We start from the raw sequence: 26,853 nt of genomic DNA, 5'->3' as shown, positions 1-26,853 counted from the left end.
ATTGATTACAGTGCTAGGTAGGCAGGGGAGTCTATGTGCACATATCCTCATCTGTGCAAGGCATGCAGGCACTGTGTGTGAGTATATAGATCTCACTACATAAATCAAGAGGGTCTATTACTGTCTGCTGCTGCCTATTTTATATACACCTAGCTGCAGGTATCTGTGGCTAGGATTCATTTTTTTTGGCACCTGAATCCTGTTAATTTCATTACAAAGCAATCCAGAGCCCCCTTTATTCTACATTTATTTGCTTGGTTACACTGCAGACTACACCCAGGTAATTTTAATACAACGGCGTGAAATTCTATCAATTTAAAACTGCTTTTTTGTCCCAGGCATCGGATGTGAGTGCACAAAAAATTCTGGCTTTTTTGTGGTACTGTAGTATTTTTTGGAGTGTCTTACAACATTTTTGGACACCATTTTGATGACCAAAAAATCTTTATGTGGCCCAAAAATATTTAGCTACAGTCCTTATATTTATCACTGTGTTTTGTATGCCACACGCATCGCATACCATTGCGCTAAATATTTTATAATGTTAGTACTCTTAAGGCCGGGATCACACATACGCGAGATACGGCCGAGTCTCACAGGTGAAAACCCAGCTCTGGCGTCGGCACTCCGGAGCGGAGCGTGCAGCCACACAGAAATAAATGGAGCTGCACACTCCGCTCCGGAGTGCCGGCGCCAGAGCTCGGCGTATCTCGCGTATGTGTGATACCGGCGTAACACTGTTTTTTAGTGTCATAGCCTACCTATTGACATAATTATGGTGGGCCCAAAAAAATCCAGGCCACATATTTAACACTGTTCTATCTCCGTCAGACTCCTGATCTATCTGTGCTCTACAAATAGTTGCTTTTCAGGCCCACATTCCACTTTTTTAGCTGTCCGTTACCTTAAGTCTATACACTCTTTTGGGGTAAAGAATAGAAAAAATACAGGCCACGTATTGAATAGTCTGTTATCTCTTCTTTGGCTGTCTGCTATCCTAGGTCTATGAAATTATATAAACTAAAAGGTGTACCATGAACACAAATACTAAAAACTCATCATAAAAATGTAGAATTTTATTAAATGACAAAAGATATATAAAATATAATATAAAATACGTCAAATGCCAAAGTTGGCCAGACGGTGGCACCACAGGGTAACAAATCCGCAAATCCCTCAAGAAAGTGATTGGAACAATGAAACATATGTGATAGTGAGGTAACGATAAAAAAATAGAAATGTGAAAATAAAATGCAGTAAAAAAAATCAAAATTTATGTGAGGTAAAGTAAATACCGTGAGTATGCTATGGAACCAACCTGTCCCTACGCACATTTCGGCAGTAAAAAAGCGTTCTTCCGGGGAAGTGTCAATACAGTGTTTTTGGGGTAAAAACATGTAAATAACTCCAGGCCACATTTTGAAGAGTGTGATATCTCGTTCAGACTCCTGGTTTATCTGTGCTCTCCAAATAGTTGCTTTTCAGGCCTACATTCCACTTTTTGGGCTGACTGCTACCCTCGGTCTATACACTATTTTGGGGTAAAAAATAAAAAAATACATACCACGTACAGAACAGTTTGTTATCTCTGTCAGACTCCTGGTCTATCTGTGCTCTCCAAATAGTTGCTTTTCAGGCCTACATTCCACTTTTTGGGATGTCTGCTACCCTAGGTCTATACACTATTTTGGGGTAAAAAAATACAGGCCACATGTTGAACAGTCTGGTATATCTGTGACAGGCCCCATCTATCTGTAGCCTACAAATTATGTCATTAGATTAGAGTCGAGGCTTGCGTTCACCCTTTTATTAAAATGGGCAACATGCGTGGCAAGGGATGGTGAATTGGACATGATGATGATTTTGCATGCAGAAAACAAGGCCTTGGGCAAGCTGAAAGTGGGCCAGAACAAACACCAACATCTTCCCACAACAGATTCCTGTCAGAATTTATAGGGCACGGCAGAACGACATTCTTGACACCAGAGCAGCGTGAAAAGGTAGTTGGTTGGATGAAGGATAATGCTTCCAGTCACTTTGCCACCACCACCAGGACCCTGTGTTCCACACGGTTCAGACTGAGTAGCTGTGACTGTGGACCACATATTCCTCACCCTGATCCTCCTTCTTCCCACCATGCTGAGTGCCCTGAGACAACTGGTCCAACACTTGGACACTCCGAAGAGTTATTCACTCTTCCATTTATCAATTCTGGCCTCTCTTCTGGTCCACTTGAAGTGAGGCAAGATGAGATTCCATGTAGCGATGCCCAAATATTTGAGCAACTACGGTCACACGAAGGCGACAGTGTTAACGTGTCACAAGAGGTGGACGATGATGAGACACAATTGCCAGAAAATCAGGAGGAGGACCAGGGTGCGGAAGTGGAAGAAGATTTTGTGGATGATATAGTAACTGACCTAACCTGGCAGGAGGACATGCAAAGCAAGGACAGCAGCACACAGGGGGATGAAGGTGTAACACCCCAACAGGCAGGAAGATGCAGTGTGGTGTCCACAGACAGAAGGCGGGCAACCGTTCCGCGCAACACCATCATGATGGAAGTTACCAGTCCAACTGTAAAGTCTTCACGAGTATAGTTGTTTTTTTAAATACTCTGCCAATAACCCCAAACAGGCCATTTGCAACACCTGCCATGCCCGTATCAGCAGGAGTAGCAAGACCACCAGCTTGACCACTACCAGCATGATCAGGCACATTGCAGCAAAGCACCCAACTTTGTGGGCTGAACCACAGGCTCCAGGAACAATAGCTGCAGGTAACACCACTCCTTCTTTCACTGTTGTGTGTGAAAGCCACAGTGCATGTGATGATGCCTCCTGTCTGCACATGCCATTACCCAGACTCAACTAGCACCATCATCGAGCACGTCCACATCCTTGTCCCAGCACAGCCTTCAGTTGTCCATACTACAGTCATTGGAACGCAAGTAGAAGTACGCCTCCAACGCCTCATAGTCCACAGTACTAAATTTACAAATTTTTCTTCTGCTTGTGCTCAAAATGTTTCCTTTTAGGCTCGTGAATACAGAAGTTTTCCGCAACCTGATGGTGGCGGCCGTCCCAAGGTATTCTGTCCCCAGCCGCCACTATTTCTCCTGGTGTGCCGTCCCAGCATTACACAAGCACGTGCCCTTGCCGTGCTTCAGCAGCGTTTGCAGCTTTCGTCTCACTGACTGGTGTGTGATGTCCAAACAGGTTGGAACTCTACACTGCATATGTTGGAAAGGATTTGTGAGCAGAAGAGGGCAGTTGTCAATTACCAGCATCAACAAGGCCGTCATTATTAAGTTCAGACTTCACACATAAGACCTCAGGAGAGGAAATGGACATCTGTACCATCCTGCAAAACTTTGAGGAGTCCACCAAGATGGTAAGCGGCAATGACGCCATAATTAGCATCACCATCCCACGTCTCTGCATTCTGAAAAGCTCTCTGCTCATAATTAAAGAGGATGCATTGCAGGCAGAGCACGAGGACAAGGAACCATGCAGGGTGATTACACACAGCCCAGCCTCATGTCATCCCAAAGTGGATTGGTTGACAATGAGGGAGAGGAGGAGGAAGAACAGGAGCTACGTTCATGTGGTATAGACGGTACTACAAGCACAACTGTCATACTGTCTGTTCAGCGTGGATGGCCTGAGGACAGGGAGGAGGAGGAGGAAACCTTGGTCACTCGTCCTGTTGTTGAGGACACGTAAGGATTTCCTGTTACCAGTTTGGTATGCATGAATGACTTTATGTGGCGCTGCCTTTCCCGTGACCTTCGTATTGTAAAACTTTGGGTGACATTACTGGGTAGTGACACTTTTAGACCCATGGTACAAGGAGAACTTTCAATCTCTGTACTAAAATGGTGCAGTACCAGAGGACAATTGTTGCGGAATTGTTAAAAAAATTCCCATCTGAAAACGCTGATGGTAGACATCACAGTGCATTGGACAACCAAGGAATACAGGCGAGAGAGACACAACTCCAATCCAGCAGTGGTAGGGAACACTGGCAAAGTTCTGGGAGAGTTTTCTCGGACCCTCTCATCACCCTGGCCCAGAGGCACTGGGTAATGTCACGAGGAATGGAATGTTTGTGAAGGAGTACCTTGCTGACCGCACGAACGTCCTCCGTGATTCCTCTGTGCCTTTTAATTATTGGGTTTCCAAGCTTGACATGTGGCATGAACTTGCTCTCTACACTTTGGAGGTCCTGGCCTGCCCTGCTACTAGTGTTTTGTCAGAACAGATTTTTTGTGTAGCTGGTGGAATTATAACAGATAAGCGCATTCACCTGCATTCGTCTCCTTACTTCCGGTCGCCCAGCATATCAAAGGCGCCGATTAACATGCTCCCACACACCACCACCGCAGATGCCTGATGCTGCACAAATACAGGTCGGTAATACCGCTTCTATTTACTCCTCTGATCCAACTTGCCTTCACCCTGTACTGTGCTTTATACTCATCCCTGTGGCTTTCCTCCCCACAGCCCCTAACGGGACTCCTGCACTTTCCCTGGGAATATGCCCTCTTCCTATTTTCTTTACTATAAGGTCAGTACCAACTTCCGTACATATATCCACCACCATGCTATGTCACGTCCTACTCTCAGTATGACCTTTGTGGTTCCTCAGGGCAACAACAGTATATTACTCTGACTGTGTATATATGTTTTTTCAGCTACTTTTGTGAATATGGTTTGGTATGCATAGACACACAGAAGTGTGCGAATTTTCAGCATTCTTCCCAACCTCCTTTATATTGCTCGTGCAAGGACATGTATTTCCACCATTGCAACTTATGATACCTATATTATTTAGAACTTTCTCCAATCTAGTACTCATTTATTGCATGGGACCCTGAATATTGCTGTCTCATCTACATGTGTATTTACATGTTTGTTCTCTATTTTTAGGGGCCATTGTACAGTCATGGCCAAAATTTTTGAGAATGACACCAAAATTATATTTTCACATGATCTGCTGCCCTTTGGTTTTTATTAGTGTTTGTCTGATGTTTATATCACATACAGAAATATAATTGCAATCTTATTATGTGTACCAATAGGTTATATTGACAGTTAGAATGAGTTAATGCAGCAAGTCAATATTTGCAGTGTTGACCCTTCTTCTTCAAGACCTCTGCAATTCTCCCTGGCATGCTCTCACTCAACTTCTGGACCAAATCCTGACTGATAGCAGTCCATTCTTGCATAATCAATGCTTGCATTTTGCCAGAATTTGTTGGTCTTTGTTTGTCCACCCGTCTCTTGATGACTGACCACAAGTTCTCAATGGGATTAAGATCTGGGGAGTTTCCAGGCCATGGACTCAAAATCTCTATGTTTTGTTCCATGAGCCATTTAGTTATCACCTTTGCTTTATGGCAAGGTGCTCCATCATGCTGGAAAAGGCATTGTTGGGCGCCAAACTGCTCTTGGACCGCTGGGAGAAGTTGCTCTTGGAGGACATTCTGGTACCATTCTTTATTCATGGCTGTGTTTTTAGGCAAGACTGTGAGTGAGCCGATTCCCTTGGCTGAGAAGCAACCCCACACATGAATGGTTTCAGGATGCTTTACAGTTGGCATGAGACAAGACTGGTGGTAGAGCTCACCTCTTCTCCAAATAGGCTGTTTTCCAGATGTCCCAAACAATTGAAAAGGGGATTCATCAGAAAAAATGACTTTGCCCCAGTCCTCAGCAGTCCACTCCCTGTACCTTTTGCAGAATATCAGTTGGTACCTGAAGTTTTTCCTGGAGAGAAGTGGCTTCTTTGCTGCCCTCCTTGAAACCAGGCCTTGCTCAAAGAGTCTCCGCCTCACAATGCGTGCAGAAGCACTCACACCAGCCTGCTGCCATTCCTGAGCAAGCTTGGCACTGCTGGTAGTCCGATCCCGCAGCTGAAACAGTTTTAAGATACAGTCTGGGCGCTTGCTGGTCTTTCCTGGGAGCCCTGGAGCCTTTTTGACAACAATGGAAGCTCTCTCCTTGAAGTTCTTGATGATGCGATAGATTGTTGACTGAGGTGCAATCTTTGTAGCTGCGATACTCTTCCCTGTTAGGCCATTTTTGTGCAGTGCAATGATGGCTGCAAGTGTTTCTTTAGAGATAACCATGGTTAACTGAAGAGAAACAATGATACCAAGCACCAGCCTCCTTTTAAAGTGTCCAGTGATGTCATTCTTACTTAATCATGACTGATTGATCGCGAGCCCTGTCCTCATCAACACCCACACCTGTGTTAATGGATCAATCACTAAAACGATGTTAGCTGCTCCTTTTAAGGCAGGACTGCAATGATGTTGAAATGTGTTTTGGGGGTTAAAGTTCATTTTCTGGGCAAATATTGACTTTACAAGTACAGTAATTGCCGTTAAGTTGATCACTCTGACATTCAGGAGTATATGCAAATTGCCATTAGAAAAAATGAAGCAGTAGACTTTGGAAAAATTAATATTTGTCTCATTCTCAAAATTTTTGTCCATGACTGTATTTGTGTGTTCGTGTATTTTATTTGTCGCCTTATATAAGTCTGACACTATGTAAATTCTTTTGTTTTTTAATAAGGTTTGAAAAAGACCCAGCGGGTCGAAACGTTACCTTACAACACTGCGGTGAATTGTTCTATTTTGGTGTTTTGAAAATAAAAAACCACTTGTTTTGAAAAAAACTCTAAAGACATTTTGAGTGTGACTGTTTATGCTCTAGACTATACCTTAGTGGAATACCTCCACGTTCAGTCTGCACCATCATAAGCTAGAGTGCACGTCTTTCTCTTCTCTACTTAGCCTGCAGACAGGCTGACTCATTATGACTTATAAAAATGAACAAGGGCTGAATTAGGCAAGATTAGGCAAGACTTCTCTACACCACCAAATGACAATCTACTATATAATTGTCTAAGGGTCACTTCTGTCTGTCTGTCTTTCTGTCTGTCAGAGATATTCATTGGTCGCGGCCTCTGTCTGTCATGAAAATCCAAGTCCCTGATTTGGTCACGGCAAAACAGCCACGACCAATCAGCGACCGACACAGTCCGGCAGCAATATGGCTGCTCTTTCCTCCCCGCAGTCAGTGCCTGCTCCATACTCCCCTCCAGTCATCCAGTTAGCCCTCACACAGGGTTAATGCCAGCATTACTGGAGCGCAGTGTAACGCACTCCGGTTACGCAGCTATTAACCCTGTGTGACCAAGTTTTTACTAATGATGCTGTGTATGCAGCATCAAAAGTAAAACAATCTAATGTTACAAATAATAATAATAAAAAAAAATGTTATTCTCACCGTCCGATGTCGCGTCCTGTCCACCGGCAGGTTCCGGTGCTAAGGATGCTATGGGAGAAGGACCTCCCATGATGTCACGGTCATGTGACCGCGATGTCATCACAGGTCCTGCGCGCCTGCGCGAGAAGGACCTGTTATGATGTCACGGTCATGTGACCGAGACGTCATCACAGGTCCTGCGCTCATAGTCATACCAACCCTAGCTGGAAGCTGCCGCGTGCACCGTACACAGGAGCCAGGACTAAGGTGAGTATATGTTTATTTTTATTTTATTTCACTGGCCAATATACTACATTACTGGGCAATATACTACGTGGCTGACCAATATACTACATACTACGTGGCTGTGCAATATACTACGTAGCTGGGCAATATACTATGTTGCTGGGCAATATACTATGTTGCTGGGCAATATACTACGTGGCTGGGCAATATACTACGTGGCTGGGCAATATACTACGTGGCTGGGGAATATACTACATTGCTGGGCAATATACTATGTTGCTGGGCAATATACTACATGGCTGGGCAATTTACTACGTGGCTGGGCAATATACTATGTGACTGGGCAATATACTACATAGCTGGGCAATATACTACGTTACTGGGCAATATACTACATCATTGGGCAATATACTACGTGGCTGGGCAATATACTACGTGACTGGGCAATATACTACGTGACTGGGCAATATACTACGTGGACATGCATATTCTAGAATACCCGATGCGTTAGAATCGGGCCAACATCTAGTGAAACATAACCTCCAATACAGTGGCTTTTTGGGAGGTGTATTCCCATGCACCTCTTCACACCTACACATGGGTATACACTTCCTGATTTTGGCTATTTTGTGTTCTCCTCCGCCTTCTCCTCATCCTCATCATCCAACCGCCATTAGAATGTCAGGGTGAACGTGTTCTGTGATGCTACAGCCAGTCTATTTTTTTTTCAATTGTGTCTGAGGCCCGTAAAAAATTTTTTTAAAAATTTACCCACATGTGGAAATGTTTGTCAGCCCATGCAATTAATGTATGGGCATTCCAATTATAGGAGACCCACTCCATTAAATTGGGAACACATACATAGGAGGACATCCTCCACGTCTCTTCAGACACTACCACTAGAACACGAGGATGAACATATTCCATGATGCTACAGCCACTCTAGTTTTTTGCAAGGGTATATGATGGCCATAAACAAATTTAAAATTTTTTACCCCCCCCCATAAGGAAATGTTTGTCAGCCCATGCACTTAGTTTATGGGCATTCCAAGTATAGGTGAAGCGCTCCTTTGTAATATGAAATTTTTTTTGTAAGACCCTCCTCCACATTTCTTCAGGCCAGGCCTTGCATTCACTTCATGGACAAAATTTATGGTAATAAAAAAAATAAATAATGGGAATTTTTGTTTTTTATGGCCAACCAGTACATGCTTTAAAAGGGTTATTGGAGTGCATGTAACATTGATGCAGGGAAGGCCTTGCATTCACTGCATAAGCAAACGGTATGGGAGACACACTTTTTTCTAATGGGAAAATTTTTGTCCTGAGGCCCTCAAGTACATCTGCTGAAACAGTTATTGGGGTTCATATAACTTTGATGCAGGGTAGGCCTTGCATTAAATGTTTAAGCAAACAGTATGGGAGACACACTTTTTCTAATGGGAACAATTTTGTCATGAGGCCCTCAAGTACGTCTGCTGAAACGGTTATTGGACTGCATGTAACTTTGGGGCAGGCCAGGCCTTGCATTTGGAACGCCTGCCAGGGCCGTGGGGTACTCGGTACCAGGTCCGGCCATTATTAAAGGGGTGGTCACGGTGGCAGCGACCCCGGTCCGTGGCCCTGGGTGCCCAAGTAAAAGGGATAGTCTTTAAAGGGATTTGAATAAAGTTTGTAGAAATAGGAAATGTTCGTGACGCCACCTGTGGTACTCGGTCAGGAGTGACCAACGCTGCTTAAAGGGGTCCTCTGGGGGTGATAGTACTGCAGCAAGGATGGTATCGCTTCCCACAGGTGACGCTGGGTCCCCAGGGCTCCCAATGTATTTGGCATGGATGGTGTGGTACCGGAAATAAATGGAGGACACAGGGTTGCAGTCTCTTTACATGGTTTACTGATGTAGACAGTCTCAGTCCAGGGTACCAGCAACAGGTGTTGGTGTGGACTGGCCAGCCTGGAGACAATGATGGATCCCTCTCCCCGGTGAGGTTTGTAAGCCTTCCTTCTAGTGCTCTTTTGCGAGGTCCTTGCTGCCTGTGGATCCCTTACAAGGTCCTCTCTTTCCTGTCCTGGGACAGTACCCTGTATAGTGGGCAATGCAAGCCTTTTTACAGGGTCTCTATCATGACCCGGGCTCTCTGTATACTGTTGTACCTTTGGGTGTGGGTGCAGACAGACTACATAAAGTCTTCTGCCCTCTGTTTCTGCTGTGGGACGTGGAGCGCGACACAGCCTCGGGCTCCCGGTGCCCAGTTCCTGCGCTTCAGCTCAGATGGTGCCCAATCACAGTTCCCCTCCAAGCTTCTTTCTTCTCCTTTGCTTCTCCCATCAGGTACTTGCTATCACTGCAACCTGTCTGATTCTCTTCTATCCTGGAGCTGCAGCACCACACGTGGCTGCACGGCCCCACTCTCTGCTCACACTCCTCTCTCCTTCTCACTCTATCACCAACTGTCTAACTCCTCCTCCAGACCAGAATAGATATATCTGGGGGAAGCTCCCCTGAATCCGGGTTCAGAGCTCCCCCTTCTGGCCTGGATTCAGAATGTGTTGCATGTGGATGTATTACCCATTAAAGGGAATCCTTCTTGCCTCCAGGCATGACATCATCCTCCCTGAAGGGAAGGCAACATCACTGTAACAATCGGTTGCCTGGGGTGTTACACCCCCCTGTTAACTCCAGTACTCCTGGACTGGGAAAAGAAAAACAACAATACAGGTTAAGAATGCAAGCATTTTAGGACTTTCCTTTATGGGAGGTTCTGTTTCTTTAACATTACATAACATATAAAAATTACGAAAAGTGTAAAGAAATGAAAACTGCAAACTTTATAATATCAAGTGCCCTTATGCACCAATACCCGCAATGATGCGGGGGACCCATCATAAAACCCGACGTAATTCTTGGGCGGGCTACAAGGCATAACAACCAGACCTGGTCTTCAGCCACGCCAGATGGTTTTTCTTCGGTCTGTAAACAACAGGGTTCCACACATGCTGCTGGCACGTTGTAAAACCAATAAGGGGTACCTTAAGAGTTGCCAACTATTTACAGGAGAAAAGTTTTCAGGTAAGCACCGTTCATTACCCTACTGTCTCTTTAAACTTTAATAAACACTAATGAACATAATCAAAACATTTTTAAACCAGGTATCTTTGTTTCTTAGTTTCTTATTTCCTCTTCCAAGGTAGGTCCTGGTGTCCACTGGTTCCTGACTGGGGAAGTTCTTTTGCAAATGTCACAACTGGTGTCTCAACTGAAAACAGTCCAGCAACTGGGTTTTGTGTAGCCTGGGTATTTTCTCTACTGTTGGTGGCTACACCGGTATAGGCACGCTCTTCTGTGCACCATTTTACATGCAGGGCATAATATCCCCTTTCACCATGGTGCCGGATAAAGGTTACCTTATCTCCTGGGTATAGGTCACTATCAGGGTGTCCCTTAAAGAGATGTGACTCCACGTCTCTGCGGTTGACAAACAGTTCAGTAGTTTCTCCATTTCCTTAACCCCTTAATCCCATATGACGTACTATCCCGTCCAGGTGACCTGGGACTTAATTCCCATGGACGGGATAGTACGTCATATGCGATCGGCCGCGCTCACGGGGGGAGCGCGGCCGATCGCGGCCGGGTGTCAGCTGCCTATCGCAGCTGACATCCGGCACTATGTGCCAGGAGCGGTCACGGACCGCTCCCGGCACATTAACCCCCGGCACACCGCGATCAAAGATGATCGCGGTGTGCCGGCGGTGCAGGGAAGCATCGCGCAGGGAGGGGGCTCCCTGCGGGCTTCCCTGAGACGATCGGTACACGGTGATGTGCTCACCGTGTACCGAGCGTCTTCTCCCTGCAGTCCCCGGATCCAAAATGGCCGCCGGGCTGCATCCGGGTCCTGCAGGGAGCACTTCCGGGTCAGGATCAGGCTGCAGCTGCAGCTCTAATCCTGCCCGGCTGTATGTTAGATCACCGATCTAACAGAGTGCTGTGCACACTGTCAGATCGGTGATCTGTGATGTCCCCCCCTGGGACAAAGTGAAAAAGTAAAAAAAAAAATTTCCACACTTGTAAAAAAAAAAATAAAAAAAAAATTCCTAAATAAAGCAGAAAAAAAAAAAATATTATTCCCATAAATACATTTCTTTACATAAAAAAAAAACAAAAAAACAATAAAAGTACACATATTTAGTATCGCCGCGTCCGTAACGACCCGACCTATAAAACTGGCCCACTAGTTAACCCCTTCAGTGAACACCGTAAGAAAAAAAAAAAAAAAACGAGCCAAAAAACAACGCTTTATTATCATAACGCTGAACAAAGAGTGGAATAACACGCGATCAAAAAGACGGATATAAATAACCATGTTACCTCTGAAAACGTCATCTTGTCCCGCAAAAAACGAGCCGCCATATAGCATCATAACCAAAAAAATAAAAAAGTTATAGTCCTCTGAATAAAGCGATGCCAAAATAATTATTTTTTCTATAAAATAGCTTTTATCGTATAAAAGCGCCAAAACATAAAAAAAATGATATAAATGAGGTGTCGCTGTAATCGTACTGACCCGAAGAATAAAACTGCTTCATCAATTTTACCAAACGCGGAACGGTATAAACGCCTCCCCCAAAAGAAATTCATGAATAGCTGGTTTTTGGTCATTCTGCCTCACAAAAAAATCGGAATAAAAAGCGATCAAAAACTGTCACGTGTCCGAAAATGTAACCGATAAAAACGTCAACTCGTCCCGCAAAAAACAAGACCTCACATGACTCTGTGGACCAAAATATGGAAAAATTATAGGTCTCAAAATGTGGAGACGCAAAAACTTTTTTGCTATAAAAAGCGTCTTTTAGTGTGTGACGGCTGCCAATCATAAAAATCCGCTAAAAAACTCGCTATAAAAGTAAATCAAACCCCCCTTCATCACCCCCTTAGTTAGGCTAGGTTCACATTGCGTTAATGGGTTAACGCTAACGGACAGCGTTGCACGGCGAAAATGTCACAATTAACGCCGTGCAACGGGTCCGTTAGCACAACCATTGACAGCAATGTGATTTTCAGGTGTAGCGCATCGCTAGAGCGTGCCATTTTCGGTTCGCGCTAGCAAGGTGCCATTCTTTTGTGGCGCGCCTCAGACGCTGCTTGCAGCGTCCGCGGCGCGCCCGAGGTCCGATCCCCGATCTTCCAGAGCGGGGACGTTAACGCGACCACTAAACACGACACCTAAAAAGACATTGTGTTAGCGCAATCCGCTAGTGCTAAACGGATTTCCCTAACGCAATGTGAACCTAGCCTTAGGGAAAAATAATAAAATTAAAAAAAATGTATTTATTTCCATTTTCCGGTTAGGGTTAGGGTTAGGGTTAGGGCTAGGGTTGGGGCTAGGGTTAGGGTTTGGATTACATTTACGGTTGGGATTAGGGTTGGGATTAGAATTAGGGGTGTGTCTGGGTTAGGTGTGTGGTTAGGGTTACAGTTGGGATTAGGGTTAGTGGTGCGTTTGGATTAGGGTTTCATTTATAATTGGGGGGTTTCCACTGTTTAGACACATCAGGGGCTCTCCAAACGCGACATGGCGTCCGATCTCAATTCCAGCCAATTCTGCATTGAAAAAGTAAAACAGTGCTCCTTCACTTCCGAGCTCTCCCGTGCGCCCAAACAGGGGTTTACCCCAACATATGGGGTATCAGCGTACTCGAGACAAATTGGACAACAACTTTTTGGGTCCAAGTTCTCTTGTTATCCTTGGGAAAATAAAAATTTGGGGGGCTAAAAATCATTTTTGTGGGAAAAAAAAGGATTTTTATTTTCACGGCTCTGCGTTGTAAACTGTAGTGAAACACTTGGGGGTTCAAAGTTTTCACAACACATCTAGATAAGTTCCATGGGAGGTCTAGTTTCCAATATGGGGTCACTTGTGGGTGGTTTCTACTGTTTGGGTACATCAGGGGCTCTGCAAATGCAACGTGACGCCTGCAGACCAATCCATCTAAGTCTGCATTCCAAATGGCGCTCCTTCCCTTCCGAGCTCTGCCATGAGCCCAAACAGTGGTTCCCCCCCACATATGGGGTATCAGCGTACTCAGGACAAATTGAACAACAACTTTTGGGGTCCAATTTATTCTGTTACCCTTGTAAAAATACAAAGCTGGGGGCTAAAAAATCATTTTTGTGAAAAAAAAAAGAATTTTTATTTTCACGGGTCTGCGTTATAAACTGTAGTGAAACACTTAGGGGTTCAAAGTTCTCACAACACATCTAGATAAGTTCCATGGGAGGTCTAGTTTCTAATATGGGGTCACTTGTGGGGGGTTTGTACTGTTTGGGTACATCAGGGGCTCTGCAAATGCAACGTGACTCCTGCAGACCAATCCATCTAAGTCTGCATTCCAAATGGCGCTCCTTCCCTTCCGAGCTCTGCCATGCGCCCAAACAGTGGTTCCCCCCCACATATGGGGTATCAGCGTACTCAGGACAAATTGGACAACAACTTTTGGGGTCCAATTTATTATGTTACCCTTGTGAAAATACAAAACTGGGGGCTAAAAAATTTTTGCGAAAAAAAAATAAATTTATTTTAACGGCTCTGCGTTATAAACTGTAGTGAAACACTTGGGGGTTCAAAGCTCTCAAAACACATCTAGATAAGTTCCTTAGAGGGTCTAGTTTCCAAAATGGTGTCACTTGTGGGGGTTTTTAATGTTTAGGCACATCAGGGGCTCTCCAAACCAACATGGCGTCCCATCTTAATTCCAGTCAATTTTGCATTGAAAAGTCAAATGGCGCTCCTTCCCTTCCGAGCTCTGCTATGCACCCAAAAAGTGGTTTACCCCCACATATGGGGTATCGTCGCACTCAGGACAAATTGCACAACAACTTTTGTGGTCTAATTTCTTCTCTTACCCTTGGGAAAATAAAAAATTGGGGGCGAAAAGATCATTTTTGTGAAAAAATAAGATTTTTTATTTTTACGGCTCTGCATTATAAACTTCTGTGAAGCACTTGTTGGGTCAAAGTGCTCACCACACATCTAGATAAGTTCCTTAAGGGGTCTACTTTTCAAAATGGTGTCACTTGTGAGGGGTTCCAATGTTTAGGCACATCAGGGGCTCTCCAAACGCAACATGGCGTCCCATCTCAATTCCAGTCAATTTTGCATTGAAAAGTCAAATGGCGCTCCTTTCCTTCCGAGCTCTGCCATGCGCCCAAACAGTGGTTTACCCCCACATATGGGGTATCGTCGCACTCAGGACAAATTGCACAACAACTTTTGTGGTCTAATTTCTTCTCTTACCCTTGGGAAAATAAAAAATTGGTGGCGAAAAGATTATTTTTGTGAAAAAATATGATTTTTTATTTTTACGGCTCTGCATTATAAACTTCTGTGAAGCACTTGTTGGGTCAAAGTGCTCACCACACCTCTAGATAAGTTCCTTAAGGGGTCTACTTTCCAAAATGGTGTCACTTGTGGGGATTTCAATGTTTAGGCACATCAGGGGCTCTCCAAACGCAACATGGCATCCCATCTCAATTCCAGTCAATTTTGCATTGAAAAGTAAAATGGCGCTCCTTCCCTTCCGAGCTCTGCCATACGCCCAAACAATGGTTTACACCCATATACGGGGTATCAGCGTACTCAGGACAAATTGGCCAACAATTTTTGAGGTTCAATTTCTTCTCTTACTCTTGGGAAAATAAAAAATTTGGGGCGAAAAGATCATTTTTGTGAAAAAATATGATTTTTTATTTTTACGGCTCTGCATTATAAACTTCTGTGAAGCAATTGGTGGGTCAAAGTGGTCACCACACATCTAGATAAGTTCCTTAGGGTGTCTACTTTCCAAAATGGTGTCACTTGTGGGGGGTTTCAATGTTTAGGCACATCAGTGGCTCTCCAAACGCAACATGGTGTCCCATCTCAATTCCTGTCAATTTTGCATTTAAAAGTCAAATGGCGCTCCTTCCCTTCCGAGCTCTGCCATGCGCCCAAACAGTGGTTTACCCCCACATATGGGGTATCAGCGTACTCAGTACAGATTGTACAACAATGTTTGGCATCCATTTTATCCTGTTACCCTTGGTAAAATAAAACAAATTGGAGCTGAAATAAATTTTGTGTGAAAAAAAGTTAAATATTCATTTTTATTTAAACATTCCAAAAATTCCTGTGAAACCCCTGAAGGGTTAATAAACTTCTTGAATGTGGTTTTGAGCACCTTGAGGGGTGCAGTTTTTAGAATGGTGTCACACTTGGGTATTTTCTATCATATAGACCCCTCAAAATGACATCAAATGAGATGTGGTCCCTAAAAAAAAATGGTGTTGTAAAAATGAGAAATTGCTGGTCAACTTTGAACCCTTATAACTCCCTAACAAAAAAAAATTTTGGTTCCAAAATTGTGCTGATGTAAAGGAGACATGTGGGAAATGTTACTTATTAAGTATTTTGCGTGACATATCTCTGTGATTTAAGGGCATAAAAATTTAAAGTTGGAAAATTGCGAAATTTTCAAAATTTTCGCCAAATTTCCGTTTTTTTCACAAATAAACGCAAGTTATATCGAATAAATGTTACTACTAAAATGAAGTACAATATGTCACGAGAAAACAATGTCAGAATCGCCAAGATCCGTTGAAGCGTTCCAGAGTTATAACCTCATAAAGGGACAGTGGTCAGAATTGTAAAAATTGGCCCGGTCATTAACGTGCAAACCACCCTCGGGGCTTAAGGGGTTAATAAACCCCCACCCTCTGTTCAGGTTAAATGTGACCACAGTTCCTTTTTTTATTTGTCCTCTATCCGCAGGTTTAATTTTGCCGTACCAGACTTTAGCTAACATATTGCACTCCTCCATTATCTTCCACTTAGCTCTGCGCTCTTTATCCTCTGTAACAAGTTTTAATATGTGCCATCGGCAGTATTCCTCCTTTTACACTATCTCTATGTGATTAGGTGCTGCTTGGGCATCTTCTGGGAATCTCATAAGGTCTGTCTTTGGATGCCTCCAGTGTATGGCTTCCTGCTACTTGCATGCTCTCAGGGCAAGGATTCAGGTACCAGCGGGTCTTTGAATTTACCACCCAGGTCTGTTATGCGGTCCCAGGTTATGGTTGTTGCTACCTTGCCAGGCGTTAGGGTTGGCAGGGGTTCTAAAGGTCCCACCAGGGTTTCCTCAGCTACCGGGGCTGTTTGCATACCTGTCTCTCCAGTGCCGGTGTCCTTCTCCACCTCTGCTGGGTTCAGGATCGCTGATTGCAGGATCGATTTCTGCGGTGTTGTCATCTCCTCCAGCAGTGTCGCTCTGTCCGGCTCCGCTGGGGCTAAGAGTGCGGGCTCCAGGTCTTTTGTCGGCGCCACCATCTTCTTCAGCAGTGCCTCTCTTTCTGGCTCCGCTGAGGCTCTGAGCACTGGCAGTAGAACCTGGTGCTGTGCGGTCATCATCCTTTTCAGCAGGGACTCCTTCCTTGCGGCAACCGCTGTCATCTGGGTCCGCAGGAGTTGTCGGACCAGCTCCTCCATCTCTGCGCCAAGGAGCTCTAGATCCAATGCTGTCATCTGGTCCGGAGTCTCTTTTGGCTGCCTGGGGACATCCTCACTGGTGTCAGCAGGTCCTGGCAGTTCTCCACTGCTGTCCGCCATCGCTCTCACCGGGTAGCGTGCAGCCATGCTGCAGCCACGCTTTCCCATGTCTTCCTCCTTCTTTTTGCTTTGCGGGAAGTCTCTGCTCCACTTTCCCACTGGCCATTTCAGGGGGTGGATCCGTCCTCCTGACTTACATGTTATGTTTGCATTAAAGTCTCTATAGTGGACAGGTCCAGCTTTCATGCCAGTTCTTGAACTCCACCCATGGCAACACATCTTCTCCTGTTCTTTATCCGCCTCGTGGTGCAACAATGGTGGCCATTACACAATTCAGTACAGTCCATGGCGCATCCATCCTATTCGTGACGCCAAGTTGGAACACCCACCAGGGCCGTGGGCTACTCGGTACCGGGTCCAGGCGTTATTAATGGGGTGGTTATGGTGGCAGTGACCCTGACCGTGGCCCTGGGTGCCCAAGTAAAAGGGATAGTCTTTAAAGGGATTTGAATAAAGTTTGTAGCAATAGGAAATGTTCGTGACGCCACCTGTGGTACTCGGTCAGGGGTGACCAATGCTGCTGAAAGGGGTCCTCTGGGGGTGATAGTACTGCAGCAAAGATGGTATTACTTCCCACAGGTGATGCTGGGTCCCCAGGGCTCCTGGTGTGTTTGACCAGCTTGTATTGTGCCAGAAATAAACGGAGGTCACAGGGTTGCAGTCTCTTTACCTGGTTTACTGATGTAGACAGTCTCAGTCCAGGGTACCAGCAATAGGTTTTGGTGTGGTCCGGCCTGCCTGGAGACAATGATGGATCCCTCTCCCAGGTTAGGTTTGTAAGCATTCCTTCTAGCGCTCTTTTGTGAGGTCCTTGCTGCCTGTGGCTCCCTTACAAGGTCCTCTCTCCTGTCCTTGGACAGTACCCCGTATGGTGAACAACGCAAGCATTTTTACAGGGTCTCTATCACGACTCGGGTTCTCTGTGTACTGCTGCACCTTCGGGTGTGGGTGCGGATAGACTACATAAAGTCTTCTGCCCTCCATTTATGCTGTGGGATGTGGAGTGTGACACAGACTCGGGCTCCCGTTGTCCTGGTCCTGCGCTTTAGCTCAGAGGGGGCCCAATCACAGTTCCCCTCTGAGCTCCTGTCTTCTCCTTTGCTTCTCCCCTCAGGTACTTGCTATCACTGCAATCCGTCTTGTTCTCTTCTGTCCTGAATCTGCAGCACCACATGTGGCTGCACGGCCCCACTCTCTGCTCACACTCCTCTCTCCTTCTCTCTCTGTCACCAACTGTCTAACTCCTCCTCCAGACGAGAATACATATATCTGGGGGAAGCTCCCCTGAATCTGGCTTCAAAGCTCCCCCTTCTGGCCTGGATTCAGATTTGCTGCATGTAGATGTATTACCTGTTAAAGGGAGTCCTCCTTGCCTCCAGGCATGACATCACCCTCCCCGAAGAGAAGGCAACATCACTGTAACAACCGGTTACCTGGGGTGTTACATATTCAATGCAGCATTTTTTCAGGAGGCCCTCCTGTACGTCTCCTGAAAGGAGTATTGGAGTGCATTCTAATTTTTGGCAACCCAGCCACTCATTGCATAGGCAATAACAGTACAGGAGACCCACTGTTTAATAATGACCCTTTAAGAATATTAATGCTGCCTGATGCCCCTCTAAAAATAGGCTCTGTGACTTTGAGTCCCTCCTTCAAAAATTAAACAAGACGTGTCTGCTTATGTGTCACACAAAACATGGCCAGCTAGGGTTGTTAAATGTTACAATGCCATTAACCAGTGAATGCATTTGTATTGGTTGACAGCAATGCTTAAGTTGAAAAACGCATCAAAAATGATGCGTGTGAACATAGCCCAGGTGGTGGAGGAACATTTTTGTTTGGGGTTAATTATTTTGCCTTATATACAAGTCAATACCCTGGATAGAATGTTCCTTAACATATTTCCCAGCAAAATAAATTTTGGTTTGGTTTTTGTATGTTTTTTCATGCGCCTGTTAAAATGGCGTGAAACTCTGACAACATTGTTTACAGCTGTGACCTAGGAGTCAGAAATGCTTCCAGGGACATTTGCCATGATGTTCCCATGTCATTTGAGTAGTGTTTCCATCATTTTCAGATGTTTTTAGACCTTAAAAGGACCCCGGGGGGATCATGGCAAAAATGCTCAGATCTCCCATAGACTTACATTGGGCTCGTTGTTCTGTCCGAGTACACGAGTATTACAAATTGTTCGACCCGAGCAATGAGCAATGAGCACCCAAGCATTTTAGTGCTCAATCAAGTCATCACTAGTCTCCACATTTCAAAAAATCATTGTCACATATCACTAAAGTGGCATCAATTTCCACAGAGTAGAAACAGTATAATGGTCCTCTGACACCCCTTCCACAACGGGCAACTCAACAGATGATGAACCAACTTGGAGTCTCCACATTTCCAAAAATTGTTTGAAACATTAGCAGCAGTAGCAATAGCAGGCACAGAAGCCATGACAAAGGTGGCACAGACTGCAATAAAGCAAGATCAATGCATGACACAAAAACCGTCAACATCACCTTGTCTACCCAGTCTGCGACTGGAGTGTAAAAGTCATTGGAGATCCATGTTCATTTCAGTTAGGCAGTCTACACTTTCAGGAGACAGCTAGATGCACCAGGACACCACCATCCTGAAGACACGTTCTGAGAGAACGCTGGCCGCCGGGCATGACAAAACCTCTAAGGCGTGACAGGCAGGCTCAGGCCACTCTTTCATTTTTGAAGTCCAAAATGCAAAATATTCAAATTCCATAAGATGTAAGATGACCAATCCAATCTGATCGATGATTTTTTTTTTTTTTTTTTATAAAACCCATGTTTAGAACTAGGCTGAAAAGTCTTAAAATGTCTGCCACATCAACAGGTCTCCAGTTACTACTTTTGGAGTAGGCCAGCAATGAATTGAGCAGCATATGAATTGGTCTGCTTAAACATTAAATTTAATAGTTCTTCATAGAAGAAAACAAATCCACCACCCTTAACCTGGTAGATGTCACATGGACGCCCAGGGCAGAAATACATTCTGGCGTGCATGAAGTGTAAGATTCCGTGGGCACCCAATTACTTACAGTGGCAATAGCGCTAAACAGAGCATGTTCTCGCCCGCTGTTGCTGAGGCTCGTCATCGCTAGAACTAACAGATGAGGATGACATCAGTAAAAACTGCTCGTCTGCCTCACTCACCCTATCTGTGTCTGAACAGATCATGGCATAAGCCTTGTTTGCCGTATACTGTCATGCAGCCATTGCAGTATGTATGTGTAATTATATATATATATATACAGCTCTGGCAAAAATTAAGAGACCAATACACAGTTTTATAAAAATCAGCTTCTCTACATGTCTGACAGCCATTCCATTCTAGTGTCAGTTGAATTCCAACCAGAGGACACCTCATTCTACTTAATGTGCTTCTGATTAGATGATCACCTGAACCAAATCTTATTTAACAAATTAAAGTATAAAAAACCCTGCTGTGGTGTTCACAATCCTCTTGCAATAGGACAAGCTGGCAAAACAAGGGCTAGTAATATCCCAAAAGTAATAAGAATGAAAAAATAACTTGTAACCATGCCTAAGAAGTTGAAAAGAAAAGTCTTGAGTGAGAAAAAGAAGGGCTCAATTCTGAATTTACTAGCAGAGGCATACAGTGAGCGTCATGTTGCCTCCATCCTTAAAATTTCTAAGACAGCAGTCCATTACAACGAGGTCAAGCAGCAGACATTGGGGACAACAAAGCTACAGACCGGCAGAGGGCAAAAATGACTTTCCACTGACCGGGATGACCGTCATCTTATTCGACTGTCACTCAGCAACCGCAGGATGACATCAAGTGATCTACAAAGGGAATGACAAATTGCAGCTGGGGTGAAGTGCACAGCAAGAACAGTTCGTAACATGTTCCTAGAGGCAGGGCTCAAGTCATGTAAAGCTAGAAAAAAAGCCTTTCATCAATGAGAAGCAAAGGAGAGCTAGGCTGAAGTTTGCCAAAACCATAATGATTGGACCATAGAGGACTGGAGTAAGGTAATCAGGTAATCTTCTCTGATAAGTCTAATTTCAGCTTTGCCCAACACCTGGTCATATATGGTTAGACTGAGACCTGGAGAGGCTCACAAGGTACAGTGAAATTTGGTGGTGGATCAGTGATAATCTGGGGATGCTTCAGCAAGGCTGGAATTGGGCAGGTTAATCTTTGCGAAGGACGTATGAATCAATCCGCACACAAGGGTATCCTGGAAAAACAGTTGATTCCTTCTGCTCAGGCAATGTTCCCCAACTCTGAGGATTGTTTTTTCCAGCAGGACAATGCACCATGCCACATAGCTAGGTCAATCAATGTGTGGATGAAGGACCACCACATCACATCCCTGTCATGGCCAGCCCAATCTCCAGACCTGAACCCTATTGAAAACCTCTGGTATGTAATCAAGAGGAAGATGGATAGTCACAAGCCATCAAACAAAGAAGAACTGCTTAAATTTTTGTACCAGGAGTGACATAACGTCTCGCAAAAGCAATGTGAAAGACTGGTGGAAAGCATGTGAAGACGCATGAAAGCTGTGATTAAAAATCGTGGTTATTCCACAAAATATTGATTTCTGCACTCTTCCTGAGTTAAAACATTAGTATTGTTGTTTCTAAATGATTATGAACTTGTTTTCTTAGCATTATTTGAGCTCTACAAGCACTGCAATTTTTGTTATTTTGACCATTTCTCATTTTCTGAAAATAAATACAAAATTTAGTGTTTGGAAATTTAAAGACATGTTGTCAGTAGTTTATAGAATAAAAAAGAAATTTACATTTTACTCAAAAATATACCTATAAAGAGAAAAATCAGACAAACTGAAAATTTTGCAGTGGTCTCTTAATTTTTGCCAGAGCTGTATATGCTGCATGCATGCCAATCAGGATGTGAGGGCTATACAAAAGAAACATGAGTTCTTTTTGGAATCCTGGGGAAATTTTTCTCAGGGTGGCCATTAATTTAAGGTAACAGTTTACAGGCACACAGCTATGACCGAGTTCTGAGCTGAAGTTGATCACAGGGGTTTTATTCAAGCTTCTTTTTATCACATAGGTTCACTTCTCTTCAGGTAATACTTCATCAACATATATGAAAGTTTCTTCACAGATAATTTCTTTTCACATATAACTTCTCTTCACACACAGTATCTTAACCTAAGCAGAACTGTATCTTTCTCATGTAGTGAGGTGAGGGCAGGGGAATTGGTACGTGGTATAGCTCTCTCACTTTTGTCTTGAGGTGATAAAGAAGTTTCTGGCTGTCTTGACTGCTTCTATGATTACAGAAATTGCTTCCCTGAATGAACTGGTCTATAGAGCTTGCCTGCGTTCAGTCTGACCGGAGATTCTTTAACACACACCTTACTCTTGGATGTCCAGAACACAATAACAACTTTCCCAGAATCCACTGGGGCCAAGCTGACCACTCCCTGTCTGATATAACCATTTTAACCCCTATAGTTGCTGGATGATTCTAAATCAACAGTGCAACTTCTACTTGTCACACTCTTCCCTCCAAATTTAATGTTGTGTGTGATATTCGTCTTCCTTCTAGTTGGTATAACCAACCCTTAGGAGCTGTTCTCCCTGAGTTGTACTTTTGGAAAAGGTGGTAAAAATGTGGAATACTGTGTGCATATTAAACATTGTTCATTTAGCATTCAATTTTAAAAGATTAAAGGGAATCTGTCACTCCAAAAATTGTATATGAGCTAAGGCCACCGGCATCAGGGGCTTATCTACAGCATTCTGTAATGCTGTAGATAAGCCCCCGATGTAACCTGAAAGGTAAGAAAAACAGGTTATATTATACTCACCCACGGATGGTCCCACTGTGGTCTGGATCCGATGGGTGTCGCGGTCTGGGTCCGGTGCCTCCCATCGTCATACGATCATGTCCTCTTCTTGTCTTTCTTTCGCGGCTCCGGCGCAGGCGTACTTTATCTGCCCTGTTGAGGACAGAGCAAAGTACTGCAGTGTGCAGGCGCCGGGAAAGGTCAGAGAGGCCCGGCACCTACGCACTGCAGTACTTTGCTCTGCCCTCAATGGGGCAGACAAAGTACGCCTGCGCCGGAGCCACGGCAGGAAGACAAGAAGAGGATGTCATTGTATGAAGCTAGGAGGTGCCGGACCCAGACCACGACGCCCATAGGGCTGGACAGCAGCTGGACCGCCCCTGGGTGAGTATAATATAAATTGTTTTTCTTACCTTTCAGGTTACATCAGGGGCTTATCTACAGCATTACAGAATGCTGTAGATAAGCCTCTGATGCCGGTGGCCTTAGCTCATATACGAATTTTGGGGTGACTGATTACCTTTAACAACAATATTATCCTAACTAACTCTTGCTTGTAGATCTCCTGCATCAAATAAAACAACTTAAACAATCAGCACATCTTCAGCTGGAGCTTTTCTTCTGTCTTCAACCCGCTAAGGCTACCTAGTCTCAGGTACATTCACCATTCTTTGTTATTACAAAGTATTTTAGTTTAAGTTGAGGCTAAGAGTCTATTCACTCAGGTAAAGTCTTTTGTAAATTTCATCACTTGGAGATACCAATCAGGTTGGCTTACATGGTCTGTAGGCAGAAAAACCTGTTTCAACTCGACAGTCCTTGGTACTTTACTTAGTTCATATAGTGTATCATAGGTCAGCATCACTGGTCTTCCTACTTCTTGAGTCAAAGTCCTCCTGTTGTGGTGGAAGGTAATCACAGGTTAGTAGCAAGTTCCGATGTACTATTCTTGTTTTGTTGTCTACCATTTCCAGTCTGATTTAATAAACTGGGCTGCCGACTTCCTCTTGATGACCACAGTACGAATGAAGTTTTTCTGGACCACCTTTTTCATGTACGTTTTTGACTAACACATGACTTCCAGGTATCAGTTCTTGTTCTTGTTTTGCCCTTCCGTGACCACTTTTGATGCTATGTTGTATGCTTCTGCCATACGTTCTTTACATTTCTGAACATAGTCTGGGTACATCTTCTAAGTCTCGGAAAAAGGAGTATCGAACATTATATCAATTGTTAGTCTTGAAGATGGACCAAACAACAGGAAGAATAGTGAATAACCCATTGCTTAGCGCTTGGTACAATTGTTGGCATGCACCACTTTTGATACAGAGCTCTTCCAATTGTTCTTCTCGTCAGCTGTTCTCAAAGCGATTAATTGATCTTTCAATTCCTGTAGTTCTGCTTGTGGAAGTAGTTTCCATGTAAGCCACCCATGTCTTGTCCATGATTGACCATGAATAAGACTATCTGTCGAAACGCGTAGGTATGAGACTTCTTTCTTTGCACTACCATATTGCCAACCAGTTCTTTATGGAGCACATTTTTATGGCTAAAATAAAAGCTATATTTGAAGTTATATACCAGTTTCCTTGCTGAATTCTCCTTGCTTTTGGTTGTTCGTGCTACAGCTGCACTGACATCTTCATATCTATCTATTCTATGTGTATATACTGTATGTAAAATATCTTTTCTATTCTGTCGAGTCATGCTGTGAATTTATTGTATGCGGCTACGGAATTATCAGCTTTTCATCTATCTATTCACATCTATATGTAGCAGAGCTAGACCCATCATGGAACAAATGGATTATTATCATCTCAGAGGACAGGTGAGGAATATGGTTGTTTATTATTTTAATTCTCTTGCAGGGGACAATGGATTCACTGGAATGGGTGATACTGTAGGTATGGTTTAATTAAGATTTATTGCAGGAGTCTGTGTCATTCTTTCAATTAACGCACTTTATTCTGTGGAGCACTTTTTATGACTAAAATTAAAGTTACGTTTTAAGTTATATACCAGTTTCCTTGCTGAACCCTCCTTGCTTTTTGATGTTCATGCTGCAGCTTCTCTGGCTCCGTTCATGCCAGGAACTTGAAGCTCCACACCCTGAAAGATGAGCGGACTATCTGTTTCTTTTTTTATAAAGATGTTAGTCACATATGTAGTTAGTACAGTGCATGTGCAGCTTATTGTACATGTATTTAATTATGAAATGATTATATTTCTGAAAAAAATGGTGTGGTCTCCCCGATAGTTTTCTTAACTAGCAGAGGGAAAGCTGATGGCTGAGGCAGATGCATACAGCCTGTCAAGGGGGTAATACCCATGGAGCTTCCCAGGCTATTAATATCATCTCACAGCTGTATACTTAGCCTTTATTGGCTATTAAAATGGGGGACCCCCCCAAAAAATTACGTAGTGCTCCCCTATAATTAATAAACAGAAAAGGCTAGGCAGAGAGCTGCAAGCTAATATTAATAGCCTAGGAAGGGGCCATGGATATTGTCACCCCAGGCTAAAAACTTCAGCTCTCAGCTGCCCCAGAAAAGACACATCTATAAGATGTGAAAATTCTGGCACTTAGCCTGACTCTTCCCATCTGCATTGATGCGGTGGCAAGTGGGGTGATAGTTGGGGGAGGTTGATGTCACCTTTGTATTGTCAAGTGACACTAATCCCAGAGGTTAATAATAGAGATATGTCTATAAGACGCACCCCGTAGTCACATTGTATAAAAACACAGACACAGAATAAAGTCCTTTAATTGAAAGTATGACACCGACTCCTTTAATAAATCCTAATTAAACCATACTTACAGCATTCCAGTGAAGCCATTGTCCCCCTGCAATTTAATTAAAATAATAAACAACCATATTCCTCATCTGTCCACTGTGAAGATGATAATCCATTTGTCCTATGACGGGTCTAGCACTGCTACATCTAGATGTGGGGGGTGGACTCTGCAAAACAGCCTCTGTGAGGGGATGATTCTGCAAAGCAGCCTCTGTAGGGGAATGGACTCAGCAAAACAGCCTCGGTGGAGGGAGGACTTTGTAAAACAGCCTTGTCACGTCTTTTAAATGCTTGACGTTTATAAAGACTTTAACTTAAATATAAGTGATCAAGTGATGTTGCAGAAATTATATAATATATATAATTATATACATCTGAATGTGGTAGTTTCTGCAAAATGTGTTTGGATATTTAACAAAGTTTTTCTGCTTCATTGGGATATTCAGATCTTTGCCAGAAATAAACCATATGATACATTCATGCTACAGAATTAAATACCCGGGTTGATGTAGAAGTGTGATTGAAGCAGTTACTAATCATTTATACAGTATATATAATTATATCTTATTTAGTACTGCTGACAATAATGTGATATTACTTTCCTAGAGGAAATTTATGGAAATGGAACACTGCCATTTAATACATCACACATCTGGCAACCAAGAATAAGAGAGGTAAGATTTTCCTTTGTTCTCAATTATTTACAGTATATTGTTACTTATGATTGTGAACATGCAAAAAATACTCCCATATCTTCTATTCAAAAACCAAGAGACCCGTTCATTTTTTAGACCTTTTTTGTCCACTTTTTGGTGTCATTATTTAATTCTAACAAGAACATGTAACATCGGTTTTTCATTTAATTCCATTTCTTTCAGTGATTATGCAAAGGTGTCTTCTATTTTTATGTAAAGATGAAGGGTTTAATTGATTATTACATCTGCCCTTTCTTTTTATGTAGTTTTTGGTGTTTTAAGCCTGTTTTTAATTTGCACCAAATTCTTATTTTAATTTGCACCTTTTTTTTAAGTTCTCATATTTATTTGTGGTAGTAAATATAGTTGTTGCT

At 43.6% G+C, this 26,853-nt stretch overlaps 1 protein-coding gene across 1 annotated transcript in view; it reads left to right on the top strand.

Annotated features, from left to right (window-relative positions):
- The window catches only part of SLC23A1 (solute carrier family 23 member 1), a 334,606-nt gene that overhangs the window by 73,448 nt on the left and 234,305 nt on the right, over positions 1–26,853 (top strand). Inside the window, exon 6 of the mRNA XM_069764941.1 lies at positions 26,391–26,458. Coding sequence (XP_069621042.1) covers positions 26,391–26,458 — 68 coding nt within the window. The remainder of the gene's footprint in view (positions 1–26,390; positions 26,459–26,853) is intronic.

Source organism: Ranitomeya imitator, chromosome 4, assembly GCF_032444005.1.
Source record: "Ranitomeya imitator isolate aRanImi1 chromosome 4, aRanImi1.pri, whole genome shotgun sequence".
NCBI classification, from domain to species: Eukaryota; Metazoa; Chordata; class Amphibia; order Anura; family Dendrobatidae; genus Ranitomeya; species Ranitomeya imitator.
The sequence above is the reverse complement of the archived record's forward strand: the minus strand, read 5'-3'. Positions and strand labels throughout refer to the sequence as shown.